Genomic DNA, 26,587 nt, shown 5'->3' with positions numbered 1-26,587 from the left:
ATCCCTGCATTCCCCAATGTGGGGTAAAAAGTCTGACTTGCAGCTTTTCATCTGACAGTCATATCATCTGCAGTAGTGTCAGGAAATACGAGTTAGAAACATCAATTCTGTGTTGACAAGTACAAATCTTACACTGTTTCTCAAATTTTTGTACAGTGATTGCTTAAATTTGTAAGGGTGAATTTCTTCAATTCTTTCAAGGCTTCTTTGCTGTATCACCAGCATTTTCCCTAGTATTGTAAGGTTAATGGTCAATACGCAAAAGTACAGGAGAAACTCAGCAGGTCACACAGAATCTGAAGAAAGTAAAAGGCAGCCAATGTTTTGGGCTTGAGCCCTTTGTCAAGGTATGAAAGAAAAACAGGGAGGTGTCTGAATAAAAATGTGGGTGGAAGAGAAGAAAGGCCAGAAAGAGAAGTACATGCCAACAGGTAAGAGGTCATAGGTAGATATAGGTGGGTGGGTAGAAGAGAAAAAAGCTGAAAAGTGATGGAGTGAGGTGGTAGTGATGGGCAATCAAGTGACTCCACAAGGCAGTAGACCGGTGTCAAAAGCTTTTATTAGCTTAGACGTTGGCTGGGTCTCAGAGCATCTGGCCTGGATCTGAGCAGGAAGTGATCTGGGGTCAAGGTCTTGGGTCGGGACCTTTATTAGGGAATCTCCTGGGAGGCGGTCAGAGGGAAGGAAGGGGCAGTCCAGGCCAGTACATACAGTTATTACAGTGTGTAATACCTCATACCGCCACAGGTAGATCTGTAGAAGAGGGAAGGGAAAGGGGTGTGGAGCTAGAGCAAAGGAGACATAGAAAAAGAGAGACTCGGGAGGGGTTTAACAGAAACAAGGTCAATGTTAATGCCATCTGTTTGGAGAGTATCCAGACAGAATATTAAATGTTCCCTGCAATTTGCGAGTAGCCTCAGTCTGACAGTGCATGAGGCCATGGATCGACTTGATGTGAGGAATTAAAATGGTTAGTCACCATATAAGTCCCTGTTACTGCAGCCGGCAGAGCAAAGGTGCTCATCGAAACTCTCCCATTCTGTGTCCAGTCTCTCTGATGTAGAGGAGGCCACATTGGGAGCACTGGATACGGTAAATGACCTCTGCAGATTGGTTCCAAGTGTAGCATTTCTGGCAGTCACAGAGGTAAGTAGGTCAGTAGTACCCGTCCTTTGATTTTTTTTCCCAAATTACAGTTGCCACCACCTAATCGTGTGCACCATTCTATAATCTGCAGAATTTTGGAAGAAGATAGTCTATTACAAAATGCAACATTGACCAATGGCATTTTTTGTCAGAATTATTGAAATTTTTGCATATCTCCTTGCATTTGGAGTATTTTTAAATATTGTAATTATTAGCATTTATTAAAATATGTTGATTGAATTTTTGAAAATTCCATTTCACTACGATTGTGATTCATGTGACTTGATTTTTCATTTACATTATTTAAAAAGATTGCCATCATTCACACTTTTCGAACATTTTTGTTGAAGTCCAAGGTTCAATTTGACAGAATAAAATTCCATATGCTAAAAATACTAAAATAGTGTATTGTATTTTTAGGGTTTAAGTTGAGTACTTTTAAGTTCATGGGTAAATTGTCCATGAAAAAAGTTATTGTAAATGCCCAGAATAAAATGGCATTCACAGTTTTCCTTTAATCATAGCGCAGGAGTTACTAAATGAATGGATGAATTCCAAACTCAGAAAGGAATTGGCATATGAAGAGGCTGGAGAGCTGGAAAATTACATGAAAGGTTCAGAAGCACCCATATATTCAACAGATGTTTTCTCCAGAATACCTGAATATGAAAACTTTGATGGTGAGGGTTTATTTCTGTTGTTTTTCACAGACAACGATTCAACTTGAAATGCTGAGTTCTTGGTGTGTAGAATACATTTTCAGTATTGTGTACACCACTTTAATATGTTTTGTTCAGTTTCGATGGCATGATGTTTATTGTCACTGACAATACGTTAACAAGAAGAGACAGTTATTTTATAATAAGTAACTAAATTAGGAAGAAACAAAAAAAATGCAATGAGGACTGTTGCAAAAAGAAAAGTAAAACTCTTCTTGAAGCATTGATTCACAGTGTTCCAAAATTATACCAGTAAAATTATGAACACAGACAAGATTTAACCTTCAAATTACAGGCCATTGCCAGTGATTGAAATCTTCTTAATATTGGACATTCTTTGAATTTGTAACTGCATCGAGTGAATTTTTTTTAAAGCAAACACTAATTTATTGATGAAGCTAAGTGGGAACTGCTTTAATACTGCAAGATTAATTTAAAGTTAAAAACAAACACTGAAAAAGATTTTCTGGATCTACAAACAAAAACCACTGTTTCTGAAAGGGAATGTTAACTATTTGGTTGCCATCTTTTTTTGAGATTTTTTTTCCCTTTGCTATCATGTCTTTTCTTTTTAAAAAAAAAAGCTTTACTGCTTTTTAAAATTTTAATATTTCTTTCTCTCTTTCCACCTCTCACATCTTCTGGCCTATCACCTCTGGACCCCTCCTATCTTCTTTCCCCCTCTATATATGTAATAACAGCCCCTTTCCCATTGATCAAAGGTTCAGACCTGAAACATTGACCATTTCCACCCATGGATGCTGTATGATTTGCTGAATTCCTTCAGCAATTCTTTCCTCTAGAAAACTATGGAGGAAGTGATAGTAAATAATCAAGGGAATATTCATTTATCTTTTTAATAGCTGTGTGGAATAATGTAGGAAACATTTAAAACTGAAAAGACACAACATGATTCACAACAAAACAGAACAGAAGTAGGCTATTTGGCCCATCAAGTCTGCTCTGCCAATCCACCCTGAACTAAACTGTTCACACATCCAATTCCAAGTTCTGTCCTTTACCCCATATCCCTTGATACCTTTTTTTTTTTTTTTTTTTTTAAATTTTTTTATTTTTCACACCATAAATCACATTAGCCATGATATACACTATTTCTTTTCACACATATACAGTGACTTTTTCTCCCCCCCCCCCCCTTTCCTCCCAAACCACCCCCCCACCCCCCCCTCTCATCCATTTTAGGTATACAATCTAGGTTGCATTAATCCAGTCAGACAATGTTGTCATTCAACAAAATTACACCAGAAATTCTACTGAGTCCATTCTTTTCTTTCCTTCTCCTTCTATCAACTTAGGTAATGTTTGTCCCCGGTAGGTTTTCGCTATTGTATTTAATGTAAGGCTCCTATACTTGTTCGAATATTTCAATATTATTTCTTAACCAATATGTTATTTTTTTCTAATGGAATACATTTATTCATTTAAATTTGGTAGTTTCTTCCTTTTAATTTGGTTATGTATTCCATTAATATTTAAAGACATATAGTTCAGCGTAGCCCTTTTATATTTTGTTTATCTTCTCTTTCCGTTTTTCCATCATTACCTTTCCTCCTTTTCCATTTCTGTTTTCTTATTTTCAACTCTTCATAAGACAACATTCCTACAACATCTAACATTTTCCTTATTCTCCTATTTCTATCTTATTTATCCCCAATCTCCCCTTCACCTCCTGAGTTGTCCTTTATCCCTTGTCGGACAACCACATCTCCCCTCTCCATTTGGATTTGCGAATCCACTCGCAAGCGTCAACTGATTGTGCAGTGACCGCTATTTCCCCCCACCCCGCCTCCCCCAGAAAAGATTTCACTTTTCATATGTCACAAAGGTCCCTCTTTTAATTCCCTCCTTATTCTCTCTATTCCATTACCTTCCCTTCCCTTATTAATTCTTGTCTATACTATCTATATTTTCCTCTAAGTACAGATACATTCATGTATGCTCATTGTCTCTATTCACTCTTATACCTCTTTACCTGCATACATATCAATCGTGATCATTTTTACTCTCATTACCCGTCTTCATCCCTCAGTCTATTTTTGTCTTTACCCACATACATATCAGTCGTGATCATTTTAACTCTCATTACCCGTCTTCCTCCCTCAGTCTATTTTTGTAATTGTTCTGCAAATTTTCGTGCTTCTTCTGGATCTGAGAATAGTCTGTTTTGCTGTCCTGGAATAAATATTTTCAATACCGCTGGATGCTTTAGTATAAATTTATACCCTTTCTTCCATAAAATCGCCTTTGCTGTATTGAACTCTTTTCTCTTCTTTAGGAGTTCAAAACTTATATCTGGATAAATGAAGATTTTTTGCCCTTTATACTCCAGTGGTTTGTTGCCCTCTTTTACTTTTTCCATTGTCTTCTCCAGTACCTTTTCTCTTGTAGTATATCTTAGGAATTTTACTACAATAGATCTTGGTTTTTGTTGTGGTTGTGGTTTAGAGGCCAATACTCTATGTGCCCTTTCTATTTCCATTTCATGCTGTAGTTCTGGACATCCTAGGGTCTTAGGGATCCACTCTTTTATAAACTCCCTCATATTCTTGCCTTCTTCATCTTCCTTAAGGCCCACTATCTTTATGTTATTTCTTCTGTTATGGTTTTCCATTGTATCTATTTTTTGAGCTAGTAGTTCTTGTGTCTCTTTAGTTTTTTTATTAGATTTCTCCAATTTCTTTTTTAAGTCTTCTACCTCCATTTCTGCTGCTACTGCCCGCTCTTCCATCTTGTCCATTTTTTTTCCCATTTCTGTTAAGGTCATCTCCATTTTAATTATTTTCTCCTCTGTGTTGTTTATTCTTTTTCTTAAATCCTTAAATTCCTGTGTTTGCCATTCTTTAAATGATTCCATGTATCCTCTAATAAGAGCAAGTATATCCTTTACCTTGCCTCTCTTTTCTTCTTCTATTTCACCATACTCTTCCTCTTCTTCTTCCTCTGGGTTGACCATCTGTTGTTTCTTTGTTGCCCTTTCCTCCTCTTCTATCTTGTTTCTATTGTCTTCTGTGGTCTCTTCTTGCTGCAGGTGTTCTGCAGCTGTCGTTGCCGGCTGTGGAGATCGACTCCCCAGCTGGTCCCCCCTCCCGTCGGTGTGTTTTTTTTCATTCGCATCGCGCATGCGCGAAACTTCGCGCATGCGCGGTTGCGCACTTTTGTTCGGCTCTGCGAGCCATTTTTGTAGTCCATTATTTACCGACCTGAGGGAGCGGGTTTCTCTCTCCGCAGCGGGCCTCTTCGGACAGGTAAGGCCTTCACCTTTTTCCTCCTTTGTCTTCTCTTCCTCTCTTCTTACCGTTGCTTTCGACTTTTCTTTTTTTGTCGCCATCTTCTTTCCACCTTTATACTCACTTTTCTGTAACTTTTATTTCTGTGCCTTTGTGTTTTCTCTTGTTTTTCCCGACTTTTCTGGAGAGGGCTGGAGTTCACCGTCCGGCCACTACTCCATCACGTGACTCCTTCCCTATCCCTTGATACCTTGATTAATTAAATACCTTTCAGTTTTTCCCTTAAACTCCTCCAATGATCTGGCCTCCACAGCTATATTTGGCAACGATTTCCACAAATTCATGACCATCTGGCTAAAGAAATATCCCCTTGTCTCTGTTTTAAATGGGTACCTTCTTATTCTAAGACTGTGCCCTTGTACCTTGGATTCACCCACTACATACTAGACAAACGATTTTAAATCAACACAATATTATTTTCTGATGACTCCCCTGTCAATTAACTAATTTGGGTCAGTAAATTTTATTACATTGAATATGGTTTTAAAATCCACAAAGTATATCATTCCCTCATCCATCAATTACTTAATGTGTCTGATCATCTTGCTCTAGATTTATACAATTATTTGGAGCAAGAGAAAGAAAGTGATGCAGCACAGTTCTTCATTCAGCAGCTCCTAGAAAAGAAAATGGAGGAGTCTGGAATCCTTGATGACCTTGGAATAGATGAGGAAAGACCACAGAAAAAAACCCACATAAGTATGGAAGCAAGACACCAACATGTGCGTACCAGGTTAATGGGAAAATATTCTAGTCATAATTTTGCCCTTGTGTGAATTTTGGGGCAAATTAAAATCCATGACCAGTATGATTTGCAATGCAAGTAAATCAACTTGTTTACCACAAACAGTTACAAAATTAATTTGTGTTTATTTTTATGAACCTTTCATGTTTGAAATTTTTTTTGGTGAATTAAGTTTTTGATTTCAAGTAGAACTTAACATAAAAGCATACCTTAATGAAAATCACTTGAATTTGATGTTAACAAATGATGCCAATCTCTATCTTAAAGGTAAAAGAAAATCGTCTGAAAAGGCAAGCTCAGTTAGAAAAGCAGAAGCAGGAGAAAGCCATGAAGAAGTTAGCACATGCTGAAGCGCATCAGCTGCTTCAGGAGGAAAACAGAAAGAAAGCTTTGCAGAACAAGAAAGAGGAAGAACACATTCAAAAAGAAATGGTGCATTTACGGAAAGAAATGATGGAAAAAAGACACCTAATGGAAGAAGCAAAGCGACTGTAAGTAGGTAATCTGTCAAGAAAGAGCTAAAAGGATTTTGCTTAACTTTTATCTTGCTCTGTGGGAGAGGCAAGGAAATTAAATTGTTGAAATGATTTGGTCGTGCTCATTGATTCAAGTTGCATTTCCCTCTCAAACCCATCCTTCAGATTGCCATCTCTTTGAGGATTGCAGGTGAAAAACAGAAATTAGTTTGCTCAAGTAAGCACAATTTTTTTGAAATTATTATTAATGAATATAGTCATGTAAAAGTTGATCCCAATTTTTGGCCAAAAATCTGCAATTTTCCATCTATTTCATGTAAAAGTCGACCCATCTCTCACCTTGGCTCTGGCCTCCCACAGGCCCGAGATCCCAACCCCTCGATCACGAACTGCTACCCATCAATCAGAGCTCCTGACGCCTTAAACATGGACTCTCACCTCAGCCGCCTGCTGATTGGAACTCCCAATGCCTCAAACATGGACTCTCACCTCAGCCCAAGGCCGCCTGCCCATCAGAAATTCTGAGGGCTTGAACGCAAACTCCTGCCTTGGCCCAGTTGCCGTCCCATCAAAACTCCCGATGCCTCGAATGTGGACTCTCACCGCTGTCCTAGCCACCTGTCCATCAGAGCTCCTGATTCCTCATTCACAGACCTTGACCCAGCCACCTGCCCATCTGAGCTTTGGACGACGCAGAATCTTACCACGGTCCCGACCTCCCCTGTGGTTGTACTTGTGTTTTGATGCATAGACTCTGTGTTGTTACTTTAATTCATTGTGCTTTTTTTTATTTGTTGAGAGATCATTTGGACTTCTGCTACTGGTGTTTATTTGGATTCTAGTGTGAATTTCAACCACTCAAAAGTAATATCCATGTAATAGTCCACACTATAAATTTAACATTAAAAATGGTCTACAAAATGTGACTTTTACACAAGTACATACTGTATTTTGCTTCTGATATCTTGCTGAGTTTAAGTGAAAAACTAATCCCAGCAGTTTTATTTTTTGTACAGAATTGTTTATTTGATGAGCTAGTAGTTTGCTTCCAATGTAAGAATTTCACTGTTTTAACCCAAAAAAATTAAACATTAACTTTTCATATCAATTTCCAGCATCAAAAAGAAGAGCAGGTTGTTGACAACATGTTTCAAGAGCATATTAACAATTAGAAGTGGGCATCAGTGTAGTCACTTGAAAAAGGACATTGGCTATTCTGTAACCATTCTGCCATTTAATCAGCCTATACAATTGTCTTAGGTTTGGGAATTACTGGATCAAGAAAAAGTGTCAAAGCATCTTATGGTGACTCCTAGCAAGGAAAGTGGAGACATTTAGTGTCCTTGACCTTGTGATAGAGGAGGAATGAGAACAGAAAAATCATAAAAGCCCACATTTAAGCATCAGACAAAACACCCAAGTGCAATCTAGCTACTTCCACGTCACCAACCTCTACTCATAGGGTTTTTTCCTCTTTTCATTTGTTTCATCTTCACTATTTTTAATCATGCCCTTGAATCTACCTCCACAATTGGCCTGACAGTGGTATGCCAGACAATTGACAACTCACAACATAAGTTTTCTTGTGTCACTTTTTTAATACTTTTGCCAGCTTCCTTCATTCTTTATCCCCTAGCTTTTGTCCACCATCACCACCAATGGAAACCGTTTCGTTCTACCTTCTTACTACACTTTCAAAATCATCTCTCAGATCTTCTTATAAAGTGTTCTATTCTGAGCAACCCAGATTTTACAAAATCTTTTCTGGGTCCTCTCTAAAGTATTTACATCTTTCATAAGTTGAGCTCATCATATACTTTGTAATTTGTGCTCTTATACACAACTGTGTTGGGGAAAAAAAGATTCTAAATGCCCAAGATAACCTATTGGTCTGTTGAAGAAGAACCTTTCTCACTGTACTAGGTATTTTGTGACAAACTTAAACTATAGACCAGTGGTTTTCAAACTTTATCTTTCCACTCATTTACCACCTTAAGCAATCCCTTACTAATCACAGAGCACCTATGGTATAGGAATTACTTAAAGTGGTATGTAAGTGGAAAGAAAAAGTTTGGAAACCACTGCTATAGATCAAAGTTTTATAATGATATATCTTTAAAATTAATTCAATATACATCTTGCTTTACAGTGAACAGGAACATCAAAAAAAAGAGGAAAAGCAGAAATTATTGGCTCAGGAGAAAGTCAGACAAGCACTAATAGAATTACTACAGCAGAAGAACCAGGATCGTCATGAAGTTGAGAATCTTCAGATAATGCAGGAGGTTGATGCCAGGATTAAATCTAACCAGCTCCGGGTGAGAACCAATCAATAAACAGCAAAAAATAAGTTACAATTTGGCATTACCTTGATTGCCTAGAGCAGTGGTTCTCAACCTTTTTCTTTCCACTCCACTTTAAGTAATCCCTATGCCATAAGTGCTCGGCTATTAGCAAGGGATTGCTTAAGGTGACATGTGAGTGGGAAGGGAGGGTGAGAATCACTGCTCAGACCGAATTGTTACTGAAATATTTTGCTTGAGAAAAATTGTCATTGACCCATTCCTGGAGTTACAAAACCATGCACATAACAAGTCAATGAGGTACGATTAAAACAGTGGTTTTCAAACTTTTTCTTTTCATCCACATACCACCTTAAGCAATCCCTTACTAATCACAGAGCACCAATGGCAAAGGGATTACTTAAAGTGGTATGTGAGTGGAAAGAAAAAGGTTGAGAATCACTAGCCTAGAGCCAAGTTGCATTCTGGAAACATTATAATAACTAAGTAACTGGAGCTGAGAATGTGTATTCATCTGGGATTAGCTTATTCACTGTACATTGTTTTATGGGAGATTACTATTTTGCTCAAGACTACTCAGCAAAATAATTCAACTATGTCAGAATCTATTGTTTTTAAAAAAGAAAGCCCCTCATCATCCTCCATATAATATAAGTGAGATTATTCTTCACAATGTACATTAGTTCACTAATCTGAGATTCCATACGCACATGCGCAGCCATTACATCCATTGACTTATGAGGAGTAGCACAAGTTTTTAGCGCGGGAGCAAAAAAGTGCTGAATTAGAGGGAAATTGTAGTAGGGAAACCCCAAAAAAGTGCTAAAATAGTAAGGCCAAAGGAGCAGAGCCCTGAGGGAGATCACAGGAGAGCGATCCACAAAAATGGAGTCAAACCCCCAAATGAGCCCTCCATAGAAGGTGAGCAGTAAAAACTCCAGGACTACCATTGGGAGGTTCCTGGGTTCTGATAAAGGAAGGCCCCGATGTAGCCCTCCGGAGGCGGAGGTGTACTGGAAAAGGTCCAGGACAACCAGTGGGAGGTTCCTGGGTCTAGATGAGGGGCTGGAGCAGAGGCAAGGCAGCAAGAGCCTGAGGAGGAAGGCCACAAGAAGAGCCCCCATACGCTTCGTTAGCGCCAAAAATTCATCAGGCCTGCCTGGGGTGCAGTGGCCCAACTGAGGAGCAGCGACTGACTTATCTCCATTGGGGGTGGAATCAGGTGGCAGTGGCATACCTTTGTCTAAAGTGGGGCCCAAGGCTGGCTGCACTGACCTAGCTTTGTTGAAGTTGTGGTCTGAAAACGATAGCAGTGATGCTGATCTACCTTCACTGGGGGTGGGATTTACCTTCAGTGAAGGTAGAGTCCAAGTCTGGCTGCACCAACCTGGCTTCATTGAAGTGGGAATCTCAAAAAACAGGCAGTGATACCATTATGCCGCTGCATGAGACAATTGGACCTCAGTACATCGAGTGGCAGCAAAGGGGATTACCCCGCACAAGAGCGTAGCGAAGCTGCCCACTCGACCGGCGAGAATAACCACCAGTAAAGGCCCGAGGAAGGGCATGGTCTCTGTACGATGGCCACCCGCTCGATCAGGGTCTGAGAGTAAGGCCTACCAGAGAGCAGAGGCCTTGATCAGCGACAAAATTGTAAGTCATCTAGACAATTGGAGGAACTGGAGATGGCCACGGTGAGTAAGTTTCCAACACCATCAGAGAAGGGGGAGGACATTTATGATTATGCATGGGAAGATGATGACGGGATGGAAATGGAGGCCAGCTAGGATGAGAGTCACATACCAACTATTGCCGCAAAGTTTGCAGTACCGAAGGATATCGGTCAACCACTAGAGGATGATATTGCAGGAACAATAACTTGTATGGAATCCAATGGTTTTCAGGAGACGCTTCTTGAAGAATCTATCAAGAAATACCCCTGCTCTGTTAACTGCCCTCTGTTGGAGGTGCCCAAGATAAACAAAGCAATATGGGACAATTTGAAGGTTGCCACGAGGGTAAAAGACATGAAATTGCAAAGACGACAGGGGTCACTGGTTAAAGATATCCCTGGATTCGCACAAACGCTCTCATGTGATTTATCGGAGACCCAACAAGATTCTCTGGTGCTGTTACTCCATGTAAACTGTGAACTGAATGCCTTTCAGGAAGGAGCTGATAAAGCCCGATCTGAATGTAAGATATACTCTTTGGTGCAGACCAACTAACCCTGTAAGAAAATTTCTATTTGGTGACGATCTCAGCAAACAGGTGAAAGATTTGAGTGAGCAGCAGAAGGCAGTGGCTGGCATGATCAGAGATCCGAGAGCACAGTCAAGAGAACCGGTTATGTTTCACCCCTATCGCAGGTATGTGAGGGAATTTAAGCTGGTTATCCAAAGCGGTTTCCCACTTCAAGCGACAACAACCAGCAGGCCTTTTTTATGGCAACACCCTCCGTGGAGATAGCAGAATGTTCCTGCTCAAAGTGCTTCGTGGAGGTGGGCCCAGAATGCACGTAGACTAAGGAAGTGAACGCTATGCAATTACAGTTAGGTACACTTGATAATTACAAGTCTTTAATGATTGGCGTTTGATTAATGCTATTCTATGATAGATGGTGTAATATTACCACTGATGCTTCTATTCGGCAGACAGTGAAGGGATATAAAATCGAATTTGATCCACAGAAAACCCTGATAAAGGATTGTATACTTGTATCAGGCTTTGCCAAATGGGCTAAGCTCAGTGTCCAGGGTATTTACCAAGTTACTGAAGCTGTTGTTTGCAAGACTCAGGAAAGAGAGGCATATGGTAATGAGTTACCTAGACGATACCCTATTGTAGGCAGATCATTCAAGGAAACTAAAAGGGCAGTAGCAGCCACCTCGAGATTATGAAGCCATGTGAGGTTTCTTATACATCCCAAGAAATCAGGACTGGTGCCTACTAAAGGTTAAAATCCTCAGCTTCATTATTGATACAACAGTCATGAAAGTTACCCTGCAAGAGGATAAAGTGACAGAGATTAGGACAGTTCATTAGGACAGTGCTCATGACAGAGTATCGTCCCTCCATAAGAAAGGTGACCAGGTTGATTGGGAAATTGGTAGCAGCTTTCCTGACAGTACAATGTGGTCTACTAAATTATTGTTTCCTGGAAAGGGACAAAATATCAGCTCTTAAGGCAGCTGGGGACATTTTGACAGGCCCATGAGGCTGATAAGTGAGGCCAGATCCAACCTGGCATGGTGGATTGATGATATCTCGCTGGCTTACACAAGAATCGAACTCAGAAAGGTGGACCTGGAGATCAGGTCTGATGCTAGTGGCAAAGGATGGGGAGCCACAAATCTAAAGGTCTCTGCTGGAGGCAGGGAGGCCTCTGCTGTAGCTCAGGGAGGCCTGAAAATCAGTTATCAATTATTTGGAAATGCTGGCAGGTTTTTTAGCACTAAAGTCTTTCTGTGCGAGGGAAGCTGACATTCATGTACTGTTGAGGTTGGATAACTCAATAATATGGGAGGTCTCAAATCTGTTTCCTGTAACAAGTTAGCCATTGAGACTTGGCACTGGTGCATTCAAATAAACATTTCGGTTACTGCCGCCTACCTTCCAGGTCGGATAAACATACAGGTGGACCTAATGACCAGAAAATTCAATGATAGCACTGAGTGAACTCTGGGTAAGAAATATTTTAAACTACTAGCAGACACCTTTGGCATGCTGGAGATAGATTTGTTTGCATCCAGGCTTAATGTCCAGGTTCTGAGGTTTGTGTCCTGGCTGCCAGATCTCCAAGGGGAGGCCATTGATGCCTTTACCCTGGTCTGGTCAAAATATAACTTTTATGCATTCCCCTCCATTCACCTTGGTGGCAGTGCCTGAATAAGATGCAGGAAGACAGTGCCATGGGATTGCTGGTAGTGTCAAATTGGCCTTCCCAATGTTGGTTCCCTGTACTCCAAGGCTTATGGTGGGGAGTACTGTGCACAAATCGGACTGAATGAAGTCAGCCTCTATTGGAGGCGTCCTGAGTTTTCTAACCAATATATTCTATGTGCAGGGGGCCAGCTACAATGCAGTTAATACAGCAAAGAGTGCACTGGCTGTTTTCTTGACACTTCAGGACTCTGAGCATGAGATGATGAACCACCCCCTGATCAAAAGATTTATGAAAGGAATGTTCCACGTATCCTCCGGTACCCTGATATAAGGAAATTTGGGATATAAAGATTGTTTTGGACTATTTAAGGCTATTGTCACCAACTACCAGTTTGGACTTATGTAGTCTGTCCCATAAGCTGATAATGATGATGGCCTTGACATCGGCTCAGAGGGTACAAACTTTGTCTTTCATTCATGTGGACTATATCCTTTGGGAGGAGGACTACGTAAGCATTCAAGTTACAGACATTTTGAAACATAACAGGCAAGGGAGATTTAGGACAAAATTTTCATTGTATGCATATGGAAAAGATGAAAGATTATGTGTGCTGGATTGTTTCAGAAGATTTGTTGTATGTACAAAATCTATTAGATTAAATGAGATGCAATGCACTGAGGTGGATTTGCGGGTAAAAACTAGGTCTTTATATGTAACAAAAAAGACCGCTTCAGCGGGCTACCTCCCAGCCATTGGTCAGATGGTTGTGGGAGGTCATGAGAGTGGCTGGAGTGGATATTTCTCAGTTTGGGTCCCATTCAACTAGAGCGATGGCAACCTTGGCAGCCAATAGGGCCAAGATCCTTATATGGGATATCCTCCTCCAGGCAGGATGGAGTAATGAGAGAATCTTTAATAGGTTCTACAACAAACTTTTAAATTCAGAGGGGCAGAGTTTCACGTCTTCCATCCTACATGTGGCAGATTGAATATGGCTGCAGTAGGGGGACCCATTGAAGTGATTATGATCTGTTGGACCTCCCAAAGGGGATAAGCCACTGAGCTACAAACTCTCACGTTGGCAAACCAACTTACATTGTGAAGAATAATAGAACATTAAACGAGCACTTAACTGTGCAAAGTTTGATGATTATTTTTCGAGCAATGGGAGTTGGTGAGTCATTGTGCCCACCTCTCCCTCCCCTTTTTTCTTGTTTATGGATAAAGATGTTTGGTTTGTAATAAATATGTTCAGCCACAGGTTTGTGTCATAGTTGGTTTCTCTAGTTTAGCTTATGTAAGTTCAATGGCTAATCCCCTCCAGACTGTAGAGGAATGGCTGCACATGCGCAGAAGGGATTTCGCATTGATTCACCCTCCCATTGCTTGAATAATAATCATCAAACTTTACACTGGTAAATGCTTGTTTAGTGTTACATTAAACTAGGTCTCCTTTCCAATACAAAATTAGGTTTTGATCCACTTTAACACTCAACACTATTATTTTCCTACAGTAAATTGTTGAATTTTTTAAATCCACAATGTAGATTCATTCCTATTACTGTATGCATATTATGAGGTAATCTTATTGGGAAACTTGCAGGATTCTTACAGAAATTGGACTAAAGCTCCCAAGAATTTCAGCTGAAATGTCTTACATGAGTGATGCCTAATTAGTCAAAGCTGACTAGCACTTAGACTGGTAGCTTCAGGTGCAGTACAAGTAACTCAACCTAGTTGTACTCTTTAAATGTTACGACCCAACAATTGACACTGATTTATGAGCTGTTGGCAAAGTTGTCATTCTTCTCATTTGATGTATTCTTCTTGTGATCTTAAATGACATGATTAATCACAGCATTTTCAAAAGCCGCGGTATTCTAACCTCTAATCATATGCTTATCCAATATAATGATCTATATACGAGCTCAGTTATTTTAATCTGTTAAAAATGTTGGTGGACTAATACTTACAATTTCAAACTAGTGTTTGCAGAAACATTTTTCAACTTGGTACAAATTGGTTCTGGAACGCAGACTTAAAATGGGTAAAGCAAGTGCCTTGTCTGATTGGAAGAGCCAGCTTCGAATTTTCCGAGCCTGGAGAAGGTATATATGGGGAAAGAAATTGGAACAAGAGGTGCAATGCACTGAGATGGATCTGCAGGTAGAAACTAGGTAAGTGATGGGAACCCATGCTGAAATGAAATGATACACTGTAGTCCAGAAAGTCATTTCTTATTCATCTGACATACAAATATGAAAATTTTTCATGAAAGTCTAATAAACCAAAATGCTAAATATTTTGCTAAACACATTACTGAAGTATTTCAATGGGTCAAGTGGCATCAGCAGGGAAAATTTCAAGCTGAAACCCTTTATTGAGACTAGAGAAGACATGGCAGGAGGGGTGAGACAGGGGTCCCGTGTGGGATTGGTGAACCAGATAGAGGTGAAAGATTGTCTGTCATGTAGTAGATTAATGGATGCTAGAGGGGGAGAGAATCAAGGAAAACAGAAGGATCATGTGGAGGAAGTCAAGTTTATTGTCTTTCTCATTTGATTGCACAAGTACAACCCGACGAAACAGCATTCTCTCGCCCTCAATTTAAAACATGCAGATGCACAACCAGACATAACACACATTTAGATTTATTATCAGGATACATACATGCAACCCTAAGATTCTTTTTCTTGTGGGCAAGGTAGAATTACCACTTATTGGTAGTGCAAAAAAAAAGTGCACAATGTACACAAATAAATGTAAACAAACTATGGAATAAAGAGAGAAAAAATCAGTAAAGTACAAAAGTAAGAGTCCTTAAATGAATCTGAGTTTGTTTTTGAGGAGTCTGATGGTGGAGGGGGAATTAGAGGAGCAAATTTGTAAGTAGATAGCATATATGTGTAGTAAACATAAGGTGGTGATTGTTGGAGATTTTAAAGAACCAACTAGAGAGGGGGCAATATTGGATCTCCTTTTTAGGTTAATTATGGAGAAGGATAGAGCTGGGCCAATCTAATCTTGATTGGAACAAGGCTAATTTTGAGGAGATGTGAAAGGATTTAGAAGGGGTGGATTGGGATAATTTATTTTCTGGGAAGGATGCAATAGACAAATGGAGGATATTCAAAGGGGGAATTTTGAGAGTACAGAGTCGGTCTGTCCCTGTGAGGATTATAGGAAAGGTTAGAAAATATAGGGAGCCTTGGTTTTCAAGGGATATTGGAAATTTGGTTCGGAGGAAGAGAGATGTGTACAATAGGTATAGACAGCAGGGAATAAATGAGGTGCTTGAGGAATATAAAGTGTGCAAAACAAATCTTAAAGAAATTAGAAAGGCTAAAAGGAAATATGAGGCTGCTTTGGCAGGCAAGGTTAAAAATAAATCCAAAGGGTTTTTATAGGTACATTAAAAGTAAAAGAATAGTGAAGGATAAAATTGGGCCCCTCAAGGATCAGAGAGGTAGTCTATGTGAGGAGTCAGAATAGATAGGCGAATTTTAAATGATTTCTTCAGTCTTCATTAAGGAAAGGAATATTGAGTCAGGTGAAGTGAGGAATACTAGTAGTGAGGTCATGGAAAGTAGCCAGAACTACCTCCTCATTAATCTGTATATTTTTAAAAGGAATTAAGGTGGATAAATCTCCAGGTCCTGACAAGATATTCCCTAGGACCTTGAGGGAGGTTAGTATAGAAATAGCAGGAGCTCAGACAGAAATATTTAAAATGTCATTACCATGGGGGAGGTGCCATAGGATTGGAGACTAGCTCATGTTGTTCCACTGTTTTTTTAAAAAAAAAGGCTCTAAAAGTAAACTGGATAATTATAGGCCTTTGAGTCTGACATTGGTGGTAGGTAAATTAATGGAGAGTATTCTTAGGGATGAAATTTATATTATTTGGATAACCAGGGACTGGAGGGAGGAGTAGTCAACATGTACGTAGTAGATCATGTTTAACAAATCTTATCGAGGTTACTAAGAGGGTTGACGAAGGGAAGGCTGTGGATTTTGACTTTATGGACTTTGACAAGGTTCTGCATGAGAGGTTAATTAAGAAGGTTCAGTCATTGGGTATTAATGTTGAAGTGGTGAAATGGATTCAACAATGGATGAATGGGAAATGCCAGAGAGTAATGGTGGAAAATTGTTTGTCAACTTGGAGGCCGGTGACTAGTGGGAGTGCCTCAGGGATCGGTACTGGGTCCATTGTTGTTTGTCATATATATTAATGATCTGCATGATAGGGTGGTAAACTGGATTAGTAATTATGTAGGTGATACTAAGATTGCAGTGGGATATAGGCCAATTAGAAGAGTGGGCTGAAAGATGACTGATGTAGCACCTCACATTTATCAGTATTAAACTCCATTTAGGAAGGAATAATCAATAAAGGCCATGATAAATGATAGACAATTGAGGAGTGCAGTAGAACAAAGGGATTTAGGAATTCTGGTACATAATTCCCCGAAAGTGGAGCCACATGTAGATAGGGTGGTGAAGAAAGCTTTTGGTATGTTGGCCTTCATAAATCAGAGTATTGAGTACAGGAGTTGGGATGTCATGTTGAAGTTGTATAGGGCATTGGTAAGGCCAAATGTGGAATATTACGTGCAGTTTTGGTCGCTGAATTATAGGAAGGACATCAACAAAATAAAGTGCAGAGAAGATTTATAGGAATGTTGCCTGGGTTTCAGGGTTTGACCTACAGGGAGAGGTTGTACAAGTTCAACTTACTCCCTGGAGCATAGAAGATTGAGGGGTGATTTGATAGAAGTATTTAAAATTATAGGGGGGACAGAGTAAATGTGGATAGGCTTTTTCCATTGAGAGTGGGGGAGAAGATTCAAACAAGAGAAGATGGATTGAGATTGAAGGGGGAAAAGTATAGGGAAACATAAGGGGTAATTTCTTCATTCAGAGGGTGGTGGGAGTGCAGAATGAGCTTCTGACCAACCTTCACTGCATCTCCTTCATCTTGATTGTCACTTCTTCAAAGCATTCCAGTAGGTTTGTCAAGCAAGATTTTCCCTGAAGGAAACGATACTGGCTTTGGCCTATTTTGTCACATGCCTGTTTGTACCCAAGAACCTCAACGTTGACAATTGACTCCAAAATCTTCCCAACCACTGACATCACTAACTGGTTTATAATTTCCTTTCTACTGCCTCCCTCCTTTCTTGATTAGTGGGGTGATGTATGGTATTTTACAGTCCTCTGGGACCATAAAGCTGCAGAATCTCCTATCTCTTCTAACTATCAAGTCACTTATGATCATCACTCTTCCCCCTTCCCTTCTGAGGCTCAGAACTGACCACATTGCTATTGGTCTGTTCTCACTGCAGCAGGTATCATGTTACAAACTTAAACTTGTATTGAGGGATTTTAGTTTGGAGGCTGTGGAGGGAGAATCTCTCAAGATAGCAATTTGTGGCTGTGAAGAGCAGCATGGTTCGTGAACTTCTATTACAGTGCCAGGAACCTGGGTTACTATATGGCGCAGTTTGTAAGGAGTTTGTGTTTTCCCCATTGGGGTTTCCTCCATGTTCTAAAGTTTCACAGGGTTAGTAGGTTAATTGGTCACTTGGGTGTATTTGGGCATGTGGACCATAAGAGCCTGTTTCTGTTCTGTATCTCTGGGGAGAAAAAAAGTGATTTTGAGTGATGTGGTGGGGAAGTTGGTATACGAATAGGAGTTGGAGTGCTGATGTTCACCCTCCCCAAGATATGGGTCAGTGTGCCAATTAGCAGTCATCTTTGTCAGCTGATTTGTTGATATTGTGAGCCCGATGTTTAATGTCCGGAGGACAGAGCGAGGGGGCTTCAGGTCAGTTCAGTAGAAAATTGAATTCTGTTGGATATTGTGATGATGTGAATTTATGGATAGAAAAGTATTGCAAACTCGAGTGATGTTTCATGTGATCTGAACCAATATTTTCTGGAGAGCAGAAAGAACCTATTTACATGCTGTATCATTCTTACAGAATATGTTTCTTTTTTGTAGTAGCATTAAACAATATCTGAATTGTGTTATAATATTTTCACCAAAATGTATTGGTGGTAAAATGCTTTTGCAATGTTACATTCAATTTTTTAATTTCAGTAACAATATTGAATACTTAAGCAGTTAATACAATTAAATACCCTCTCTGTACACAGAAAGAAGCAGCTTGCATCAGAATGTAACCGGAAACACAAGCTCAGGTACTGCTTTACAAATTGGCAATTATGGTGCAAGGCTGAGAAAGAAAAGAGAGAATTGGAGGCACAAAAAAAGAAGACAAAACAAAAGATGGCAGCCCTATTGGATTCTGCCTCCTCTGGGAAATTGACAGCAGTTTCCTGCAGAGCTTCGAGATGGTTACATGGGATGCAGCAGGTTGTTCCAGCTCAAAACATGGTAAGTGGGGCTAAAGTAGTCATTTGAATTTTATACAACTCAGTGTTTTAATAAATTATATTCAATTCTTTAAAAATGATGTCAAATTACAGTTTGTATACTTGAAGTTCAGGTTAATTTGCATGGAAAGTTTGTATGTTCCATGCAAAAAAAATAGATCTCAAGCCAAGAGTTTGTGGTCTAGAAATACTCTAAAGCTCTATATTGGCAATGATGAATGTTCACAGACATTTTCAATCTCTCATCGCTGCAGTCAGAGGTTCCCACTTACTTCAAAAGGGCATCAATCATTCCGGTACCCAAGGAGAGTAGAGTGAGCTGCCTCAATGACTCTCACCCAGTAGCACTAACTTCTGTGATGAAATGCTTTGAGAGGTTGTTCATGGCCAGGGTTAACTCATATCTAAGCAAAGGATTAGATCCACTGCAATTCACCTGTCATTGCAATCGCTCCACCGCAGATGCATTATCACTGGCTCTCTACTCAGCTCTGGATCACCTTGAAAACAGCAACTCATACATATGACTGGTCTTCTTCGACTACGGCATTGATAGAATCACTGACGGCAATGAGGAAGCATACAGGAGGGAGATCGATCAGCTAGTTGAGTGGTGTCACAACATCAACCTTGCATTCAACATAAGCAAAACCAAGCAGCTGATTGTGGACTTCAGGAGAAACCAATCGTCACTGAGGGGTTAGCAGTGGAAAGGGATAAGAACTTCAAGTCCGAGGATTTTCATCATCTTTGAAGATCTGCCTGGGGCCTCCATGTTGATGCAATCAAGAAAAAGGCTAGCCACCAGCTGTACTTCGTGAGGAGTTTAAAGGATTTGGTACATTACCAAAGACTTACAAATTTCTGTAAGTATACCATGGAGAGCATTCTGACTGGTTGCATCGCTGTCTGGTAAGAAGGTGCCAATGCACAGGACAGGAAAAAAACTAGAGTTGTGAACTCAGCCAGTGCCATCATGTGCATCGGTCTTCATTCCTTTGAGGACCTCCTCAAGAGGCAATTTCTTAAGAAAATAGCATTTATCCTCAAGGATCCTCTCTTCACACTGCTACTATTAGGAAGGAAGGAGGTACAGGAGCCTGAAGACAAACACCCAGCAGCACAATGACAGCTTCTTCCCCTCTGTCATCAGTTTTCTGAATGAACAATGAACCACAGACAATACCTCACTTTCTCTTATTTTTGCACTCATTTATTTTTAAATGTAATTTAAATGTATTTTCACTATAATCCTGCCACAAAACAATAAATTTTGTGACTTGTTCATGTCGATAATTTCTGATTCTGAAATCCATAATTTCAGCAATAAACTACCATTAGGTCCAGCATCACCATGCTCAGCTGATACGTGCACAAACTACTTGATTTCTGCAATATATCTACATGAAAGTAAATAATAAACAATGTCTCACTTTGAGTACAAAAGGGAATGGTTACACCGATTTCAGTACAACTCCGATTATCCAAAATCGGATTACCTGAAATCCTCAGTTATCCAAAATATTTTTGGTCCCAGAAGTGACGTCTGTTCGGCACTTAAAAAAATGTTTTCGGATAATTGAGGACTTCATAAAAATCAGAAATCCTCATTTATCCAAAAAATTTTGAAGCTGAAAAATTTTATATAAGTGAATTTTATATAAGTCAGAAATTCTCAGTTATCCAATTTTTTTTCAGAGCCGGACTGATGTCACAGGTTGAAGGAATTTTGGAAAAAACCTTTGAGTAGAATTTTGAGTTTTTGGTATTGGATTTATCTTATTTTGTTCAGGTTGTTTTTTTGGTGAGAATTAAATATTATTTCATGCTTTAAAAGCCTTCCCTTGGTGTTTAAACACTGTTACAAGAGATTTGCTGTTGCTACTGGGTTATTTTTTTTCAAAATGACCAGTTATCCGAAAATATCGTTTATCCGAAATAGGTCGGGTCCCAACCATTTCGGATAATCGGAGTTCTACTCTACCTTTCATTTGATTCTAATTCCTTTGTGTTCACGAGGTATCATGAGCCATTAGAGAAGCATAAACTCCATAAATGAACAATTGAAAACAAAATGGCACTGGGTACACAGCCTTTTCCTTTAGTTCACAAGGACACAAGAAAATAGGAACAAATGTAATCTATTAGATCCTTCAAGCCTGCCCCATTATTTCATATTGTCATGGCTGATCTATGCTGAGGTCAGCACCTCTTCAGTGCCCATTCTGCAATCTATCAAATATTTATCCACCTTGACTTTAAATATTTTTAATGTTTCAAATTTCACATCCCACCACCCACTAGCCAGAGAATTCTGGGGATTCACCCACGATTTGTGGGAAGTAATTTCTTTGTACCTATTATAAATTACTAGCCCCTTGTGGTCATGTCTCCTTGTTTGAGACTCTTCCACTAGTGAAAACATCCAAATGTCTACCTTTAAGTGCGCTTTCAGTCTTATTTTCTTGAATAAGGTCACAACTGATTCTTCTAAACTCCTAAGAATATAGAACCAAACTATTTAAACTCTCTTGGTAGGGCAGCCCTTCTGTCCCAGGAATCAGCCTTGTGAATCTCCTTTATCCTGCTTATGATGTTATGAAATCTTCTTTTCTAGTAAGTGGAGCATAACTACACATAATATATTCAGATAAGGCCTTGCCAACACCCTGCACAATGCAACAAATCTGTTCCAATTTCAGTCTTCAACCTCTTTGCAATGATGACTAAAATGTTGTTTGCACCTTAACTATTTGTTGGACTGCTTACTATATTTTGTGATTCCTGCACTAGAGCACTTTGGTCCTCTGAACTTCATCTATTTGCAGTCTCTTTCCATATAGATAATCTGCCTTTTGATTTCTACCAAAATGAGTGACCTCTCACTTTCCCACATTCAACTCCATTTGCTAGTTTTCTGCACACTTGTTCAATCTTTCATCATGCCATTTGTAAAAATACAATATCCTTATCACAACATCCCTTTCATCAGCAAATTTGGAAAGATTGCATATTGTTCTTTCCTCCAGATAATGTAAATATTAAGTGATCGTAGTTCAAGCACTGATCCCTGTGATATTCCACTTTTACCCGAAAATAACCTATTTATTGTCTGTCATATTTTTCAAATTTTTAATTGTAATTTTTAAAAAAATTTTGAGATACAGCATGGTAACAGGCTCTTCTGGACCATGCTGCCCAATGACAGGTTGTACCTCTCTTATCCAGTGCTCTGTGATCTGGCATGTTTGATTCTGCCACCATTTGATCGCTGGGACTGAAAAGGTTGAATCTGCCATTAGTACAAACTCCTTACAGACAGCGTGGGACTCTAACCCCAGTCACAATCGCTGGCACTGTAAAGGCATTGTACTTACTATTATGCTAACCGTGCTGCTCCACAGGATTATTTCCTGTTTCAAACTTTGTTCTACCTTTTGATATGTTTACATAAGGGGGTTCCTTTAGGGGTCAATTTCTGTTTTCCAGAATTTTCTATGGTCCAGCAATGGCCAGGTCCCAACGTCACCGGATAAAAGACATACAACCTGTACACACCTGCGACCAATTTCCTATTAACTCTATGTGAGGAAATTGGAGTACCCGGAGGAAACCCACACAGACATGGAGAGAATGTACAAACTCTTTGCAGACAGTGCTGGCTGGTGCAGTAAAACTGCTGGGCTAACCAGCTCACAATACCTTCTAATATATTTAATCCAGTATCCATAGGATTATAATTGATTTTTTAAAAATTGAAATTAGAGATACCGCATGGTGACGGGCCCTTCTGGCCTACGATCCCGTGCTGCCCAAATCCGCCAACAACCCCCATATGTTTTGAAGGGGGTGGAAGGAAGCCAGGAAAATCCACGCAGACATGGGGAGATTGTACAAACTCATTACATTCAGCGATGGATTTGATCCCAGGTTGCTGGCACTGTAACAGTGTCGCGTTGACCACCATGCTAATTATGCTCCCCCCACATGTGCCAGTCTCTTGCGTGGCACCATGTCAAAAAATTTTTTGAACATCTAAATACACATCTACAGGTTCCACTCTATATCAACTGTCTGATCACATCACAACCTCAAAGAATTCAAGGAAATTTGTCAAACATGATTTAACCACGTTGACTAGATTTCATTATATTCAACATTCCTAAATAATTAGTAATTTCCTCTTTGATTATTGACTCTAGTGTCTTGTCACTGATGGCTGTTAAACTACCTGGACTTTCCCTGCTGAACAATGGAGTCACATTGGCTGCTTTCCAATCTTCTGTTCTCAAATTTAGATAGTTCACTACCTCTGGATCAACATTATTTAACTCTAACATACTGTCCATCACCTTAAAATCCCTAACTTTCTTTGAAACTTTATTCCTTTGTAATTGAGATTTTTGGAAGTTGTATTGTTTGAAATTAGTCATGTTCTCCACTGATATCTGCCATCTCCATGTCAATAATGCACCAGCTTTGTTTTCTGGATCCCATACGTTTTACCTTTGCTGCTCTCCTTTTTTTTATATAAATCCATAGAAAAATTTACTGTTTTCTCTCAGAATTAATATTCTCCCTTCTAATGAGCTTTTGGTCTTCTATTGGATTCCAAAATCTTCCCATTTATCTGATCTACCGCTACTAAATGTAATTTTGTATATCCTAGTTTTCAATTTAACAGTATCCTGTACCTCCTTTGTTAACCATGAAGCCCTCTTCTGATTGGGAAAACTTGCTGAGCATTTTTGATCATGAATGCTCACTCCATGATATATGAAATATAAAACTAAATACTCAGGTACAACAAATAAAAGTAGACATTTTGATCACTGCTGTATACAGATTTAGACTTTGCTTTTTGGAAAGGATGTGTTTGTGCTGCAGTGATGGTTCACTACATTGACTCTGGGGATGTAAATGGGTTGGTATATGAGGAGAGATTGAGCAGGTTGAGCTTGTCTTTGGAGTTGGCCCACCTCTACGCTAAGCCACTCATGCACTGGCCTCTCTGCTTGATCTTCCCTTTTTATTGGCTACAGTTAATTAGCCAATGGAGACATTTTAAAAAGCTCCTACCTTTCTCACTGCTTTTTAAAGCCTTCTGCGCTCCTCTAAAAGTCATGGCTCTCCTTCACGCTGCTTCCCTTTTACACGCTCTGCAAAGTTCAGCTCCTGACATTTACCAGTGGCCCAGGCCTGGCTCTGCTTCCTTCTCCTTTGCCTTTTACATGCCCTACAAAACTCTTTTTGCAATTCTCTCCATCAGAAAACTAGAGGTGGAGTTGTTGAATACATTCAAGGGAGAGATTGACAGACCTATAAACAATCAAGGGAAATGAGGAGGAAATGGGAGGTGGTCAAACATGAGGCTTAGGACAGGTGTCTTATTATTGCTCCTGTTGAGTTGTCTTTGGAATGCAAGTACATAAGAACATGAGGTCAGTGTTTTTCATTTATTATTCTTTATGTTGGTCTACCTTGAGAACTGGATAGAAATTGTTATAGATTTAAATAAATGTAGTATTAAAATTTACATCTTGCATTATTTCAATAAAATTCACAGATGTCCATGAAGAAGCAAGATCCTTCTCCAGTCAATGCTTTTCTGATGACTGAAGATAGAAAAACTCATCCATTTGTAGCCACAAGACCAAAATTTGCTTGGCAGATTACTCACAAACATGCAGAACTACACTCAGAGGCTATAACATCTCTACCAAACACTGGCACAATTACAGATGGAGGCCAGAAGCATCACAAATCTCATTCTAGCAATGCAAGGAAGGTTATTCAACATTTTCAAGGTAATTTTACACATAACCATGCATTCCAACAGCAACTTATTGAGGATCAAAAGAAACAACTTCAGGAAAAGCAGAAAATAATTGAAGAACTTCAGGAGAAACAACAGTTAACAATGTTGCAGCAAGAGGCAAAATTGGCCTCAGCCATAACCACAGCAATTGTTAATGCAACACAAAAGATGCAAGTTGAGATCAATCGTCAGGGTAGAAGACCAGCTGAAAATGTGCAGCTCGATATGAAAGATATTGCTGTACATACATTACGGTAATGTTACCTTTCTCTTCATTTATTTTCAAAAATTAAGACTATTGTGGAATTTGTGTTTGGTTAATATCTTGGATTTTTTTTCAAAAGCTATATTAATAATGATTGTGAAACCACTTGTCATAAAATTCCATTTGATTTGCTGAAATGTGTGAGGAGGAATTTCCCATCCTTGCCCACTGGCCTGTGAGTATCTTGGAAACATTTTACTGGGTGCAAAGCCAGTGACACCTACAATGTTGTGAATTGTGCAAGTATTAATTGCAGAATTTCAAGAAGGCAGCAGTCTAGGATCAACAATAAACATGGCCTTTGTTAGCATTACAAATACAAACCAAATTCTTGGAAGCTGTGACCATTTCTGAAAATCTTTCCTTTGTTAAAAAAAATCCTGAACATCTAAGATTTTGGAAAGCACTTGGAAAGATTTACAATATCTTTAGGTTTTATTTTCCCATAGGTCTATTGGTCCAGCATCAGCTGAGGAATCCAGTCATTCAACAAGCATTACCATTTGTAGCAAAACCAATCATAACATGATTTCTCCTCATCCAATCGTCAAAGGTATGTAGTTTTAATATGGTGGCTCAAATAACTATATTTTATGTTATTCTGAACTTTATTTTTTTTGTGATATACTTGGTGTTATTAAGTTGACTGATATTCAAACTTGGGACAACAGATTTTCAGTAAATCAGTGAGGAATCTACTTCAAATTGATATCCATACCATGAGAATAAATGAAAATATATAACATCTTTAGTAAAGATACATGGATATTCAGCTTTGTATGATATTTGGTTTGGCTGTTAATTAATTCTTGTAATAATCTATTAGAGGACTTTTATAATAAATGTCCTTTTATAAAAGATGGCCATTATACAATTAAAACAGCATTGATAAGGGATAGAACAGGTTAGGAAGCATCTGTGGACACAAAGTGAACAATCATTTAATCAGCAAATTAGATTAGGATTTGTGCTTTTGGGAAACAATGGTCTGATCAGGCAAATGAACCATCTTTGATCATTATGAAGTTCCAACTAATTTAGATTTATTTAACTAAAACCAATTAATATTGCACTTTACATTTGTGCTGTTCTAGTACATAATCCTACTGAAAGAGTATTAACCTAAATTGCATTGAATGAAATAACCAATTAAATTGGTGATACTGAATAACTAATGTAAAGCTATCCACTTCCGTGCTACCTCTAAAAATGTTAAGTATTTTCTCAGCAATGGAGGAACGAGCAAAGCATCGCATGGCAAGAAGAAAAGAACTGGAAGAGATCAAAAGAAAAAAGGAAGAAGAAAAACTTGTGCGTTTTGACATTGTTTTCCTTTTTCTTTATCAATTTAACCTAGTATCGTTAAAGCATCGAGCTTGATAATTTATATCGAAGTAATTTTAATGAAAATATAATTAAACGATGGCCAAGAGTAAAAGTGCCCCATCATTTTGGGAACAAAATAGTTAAATTTGTTCAACTGGCACCAAGAACATCTGCTGCATGAATAGAAAGGATC

At 39.1% G+C, this 26,587-nt stretch overlaps 1 protein-coding gene across 7 annotated transcripts in view; it reads left to right on the top strand.

The window, feature by feature from the left end:
- The window catches only part of ccdc191 (coiled-coil domain containing 191), a 74,956-nt gene that overhangs the window by 35,394 nt on the left and 12,975 nt on the right, over positions 1-26,587 (top strand). For 5 of the 7 annotated variants that reach the window (XR_011341840.1, XR_011341842.1, XM_069890006.1 and 2 more), the window contains 9 exons: positions 1,671-1,826; positions 5,726-5,895; positions 6,186-6,409; positions 8,544-8,712; positions 14,570-14,760; positions 18,746-18,986; positions 24,552-25,057; positions 25,518-25,621; positions 26,297-26,379. Coding sequence is in view for 5 of the 7 variants with exons in the window: in XM_069890006.1 (XP_069746107.1) it covers positions 1,671-1,826; positions 5,726-5,895; positions 6,186-6,409; positions 8,544-8,712; positions 14,570-14,760; positions 18,746-18,986; positions 24,552-25,057; positions 25,518-25,621; positions 26,297-26,379 (1,844 nt within the window). In the remaining 2 variants the exon portion in view is untranslated. The remainder of the gene's footprint in view (positions 1-1,670; positions 1,827-5,725; positions 5,896-6,185; positions 6,410-8,543; positions 8,713-14,569; positions 14,761-18,745; positions 18,987-24,551; positions 25,058-25,517; positions 25,622-26,296; positions 26,380-26,587) is intronic. The other 2 variants (XM_069890010.1, XM_069890009.1) reach the window with 2 other exon arrangements.

This window comes from Narcine bancroftii, chromosome 7 (genome assembly GCF_036971445.1).
Source record: "Narcine bancroftii isolate sNarBan1 chromosome 7, sNarBan1.hap1, whole genome shotgun sequence".
Lineage (NCBI taxonomy): Eukaryota > Metazoa > Chordata > Chondrichthyes > Torpediniformes > Narcinidae > Narcine > Narcine bancroftii.
Note: the sequence above shows the minus strand (reverse complement) of the source record. Positions and strands in the feature narration are given on the sequence as shown.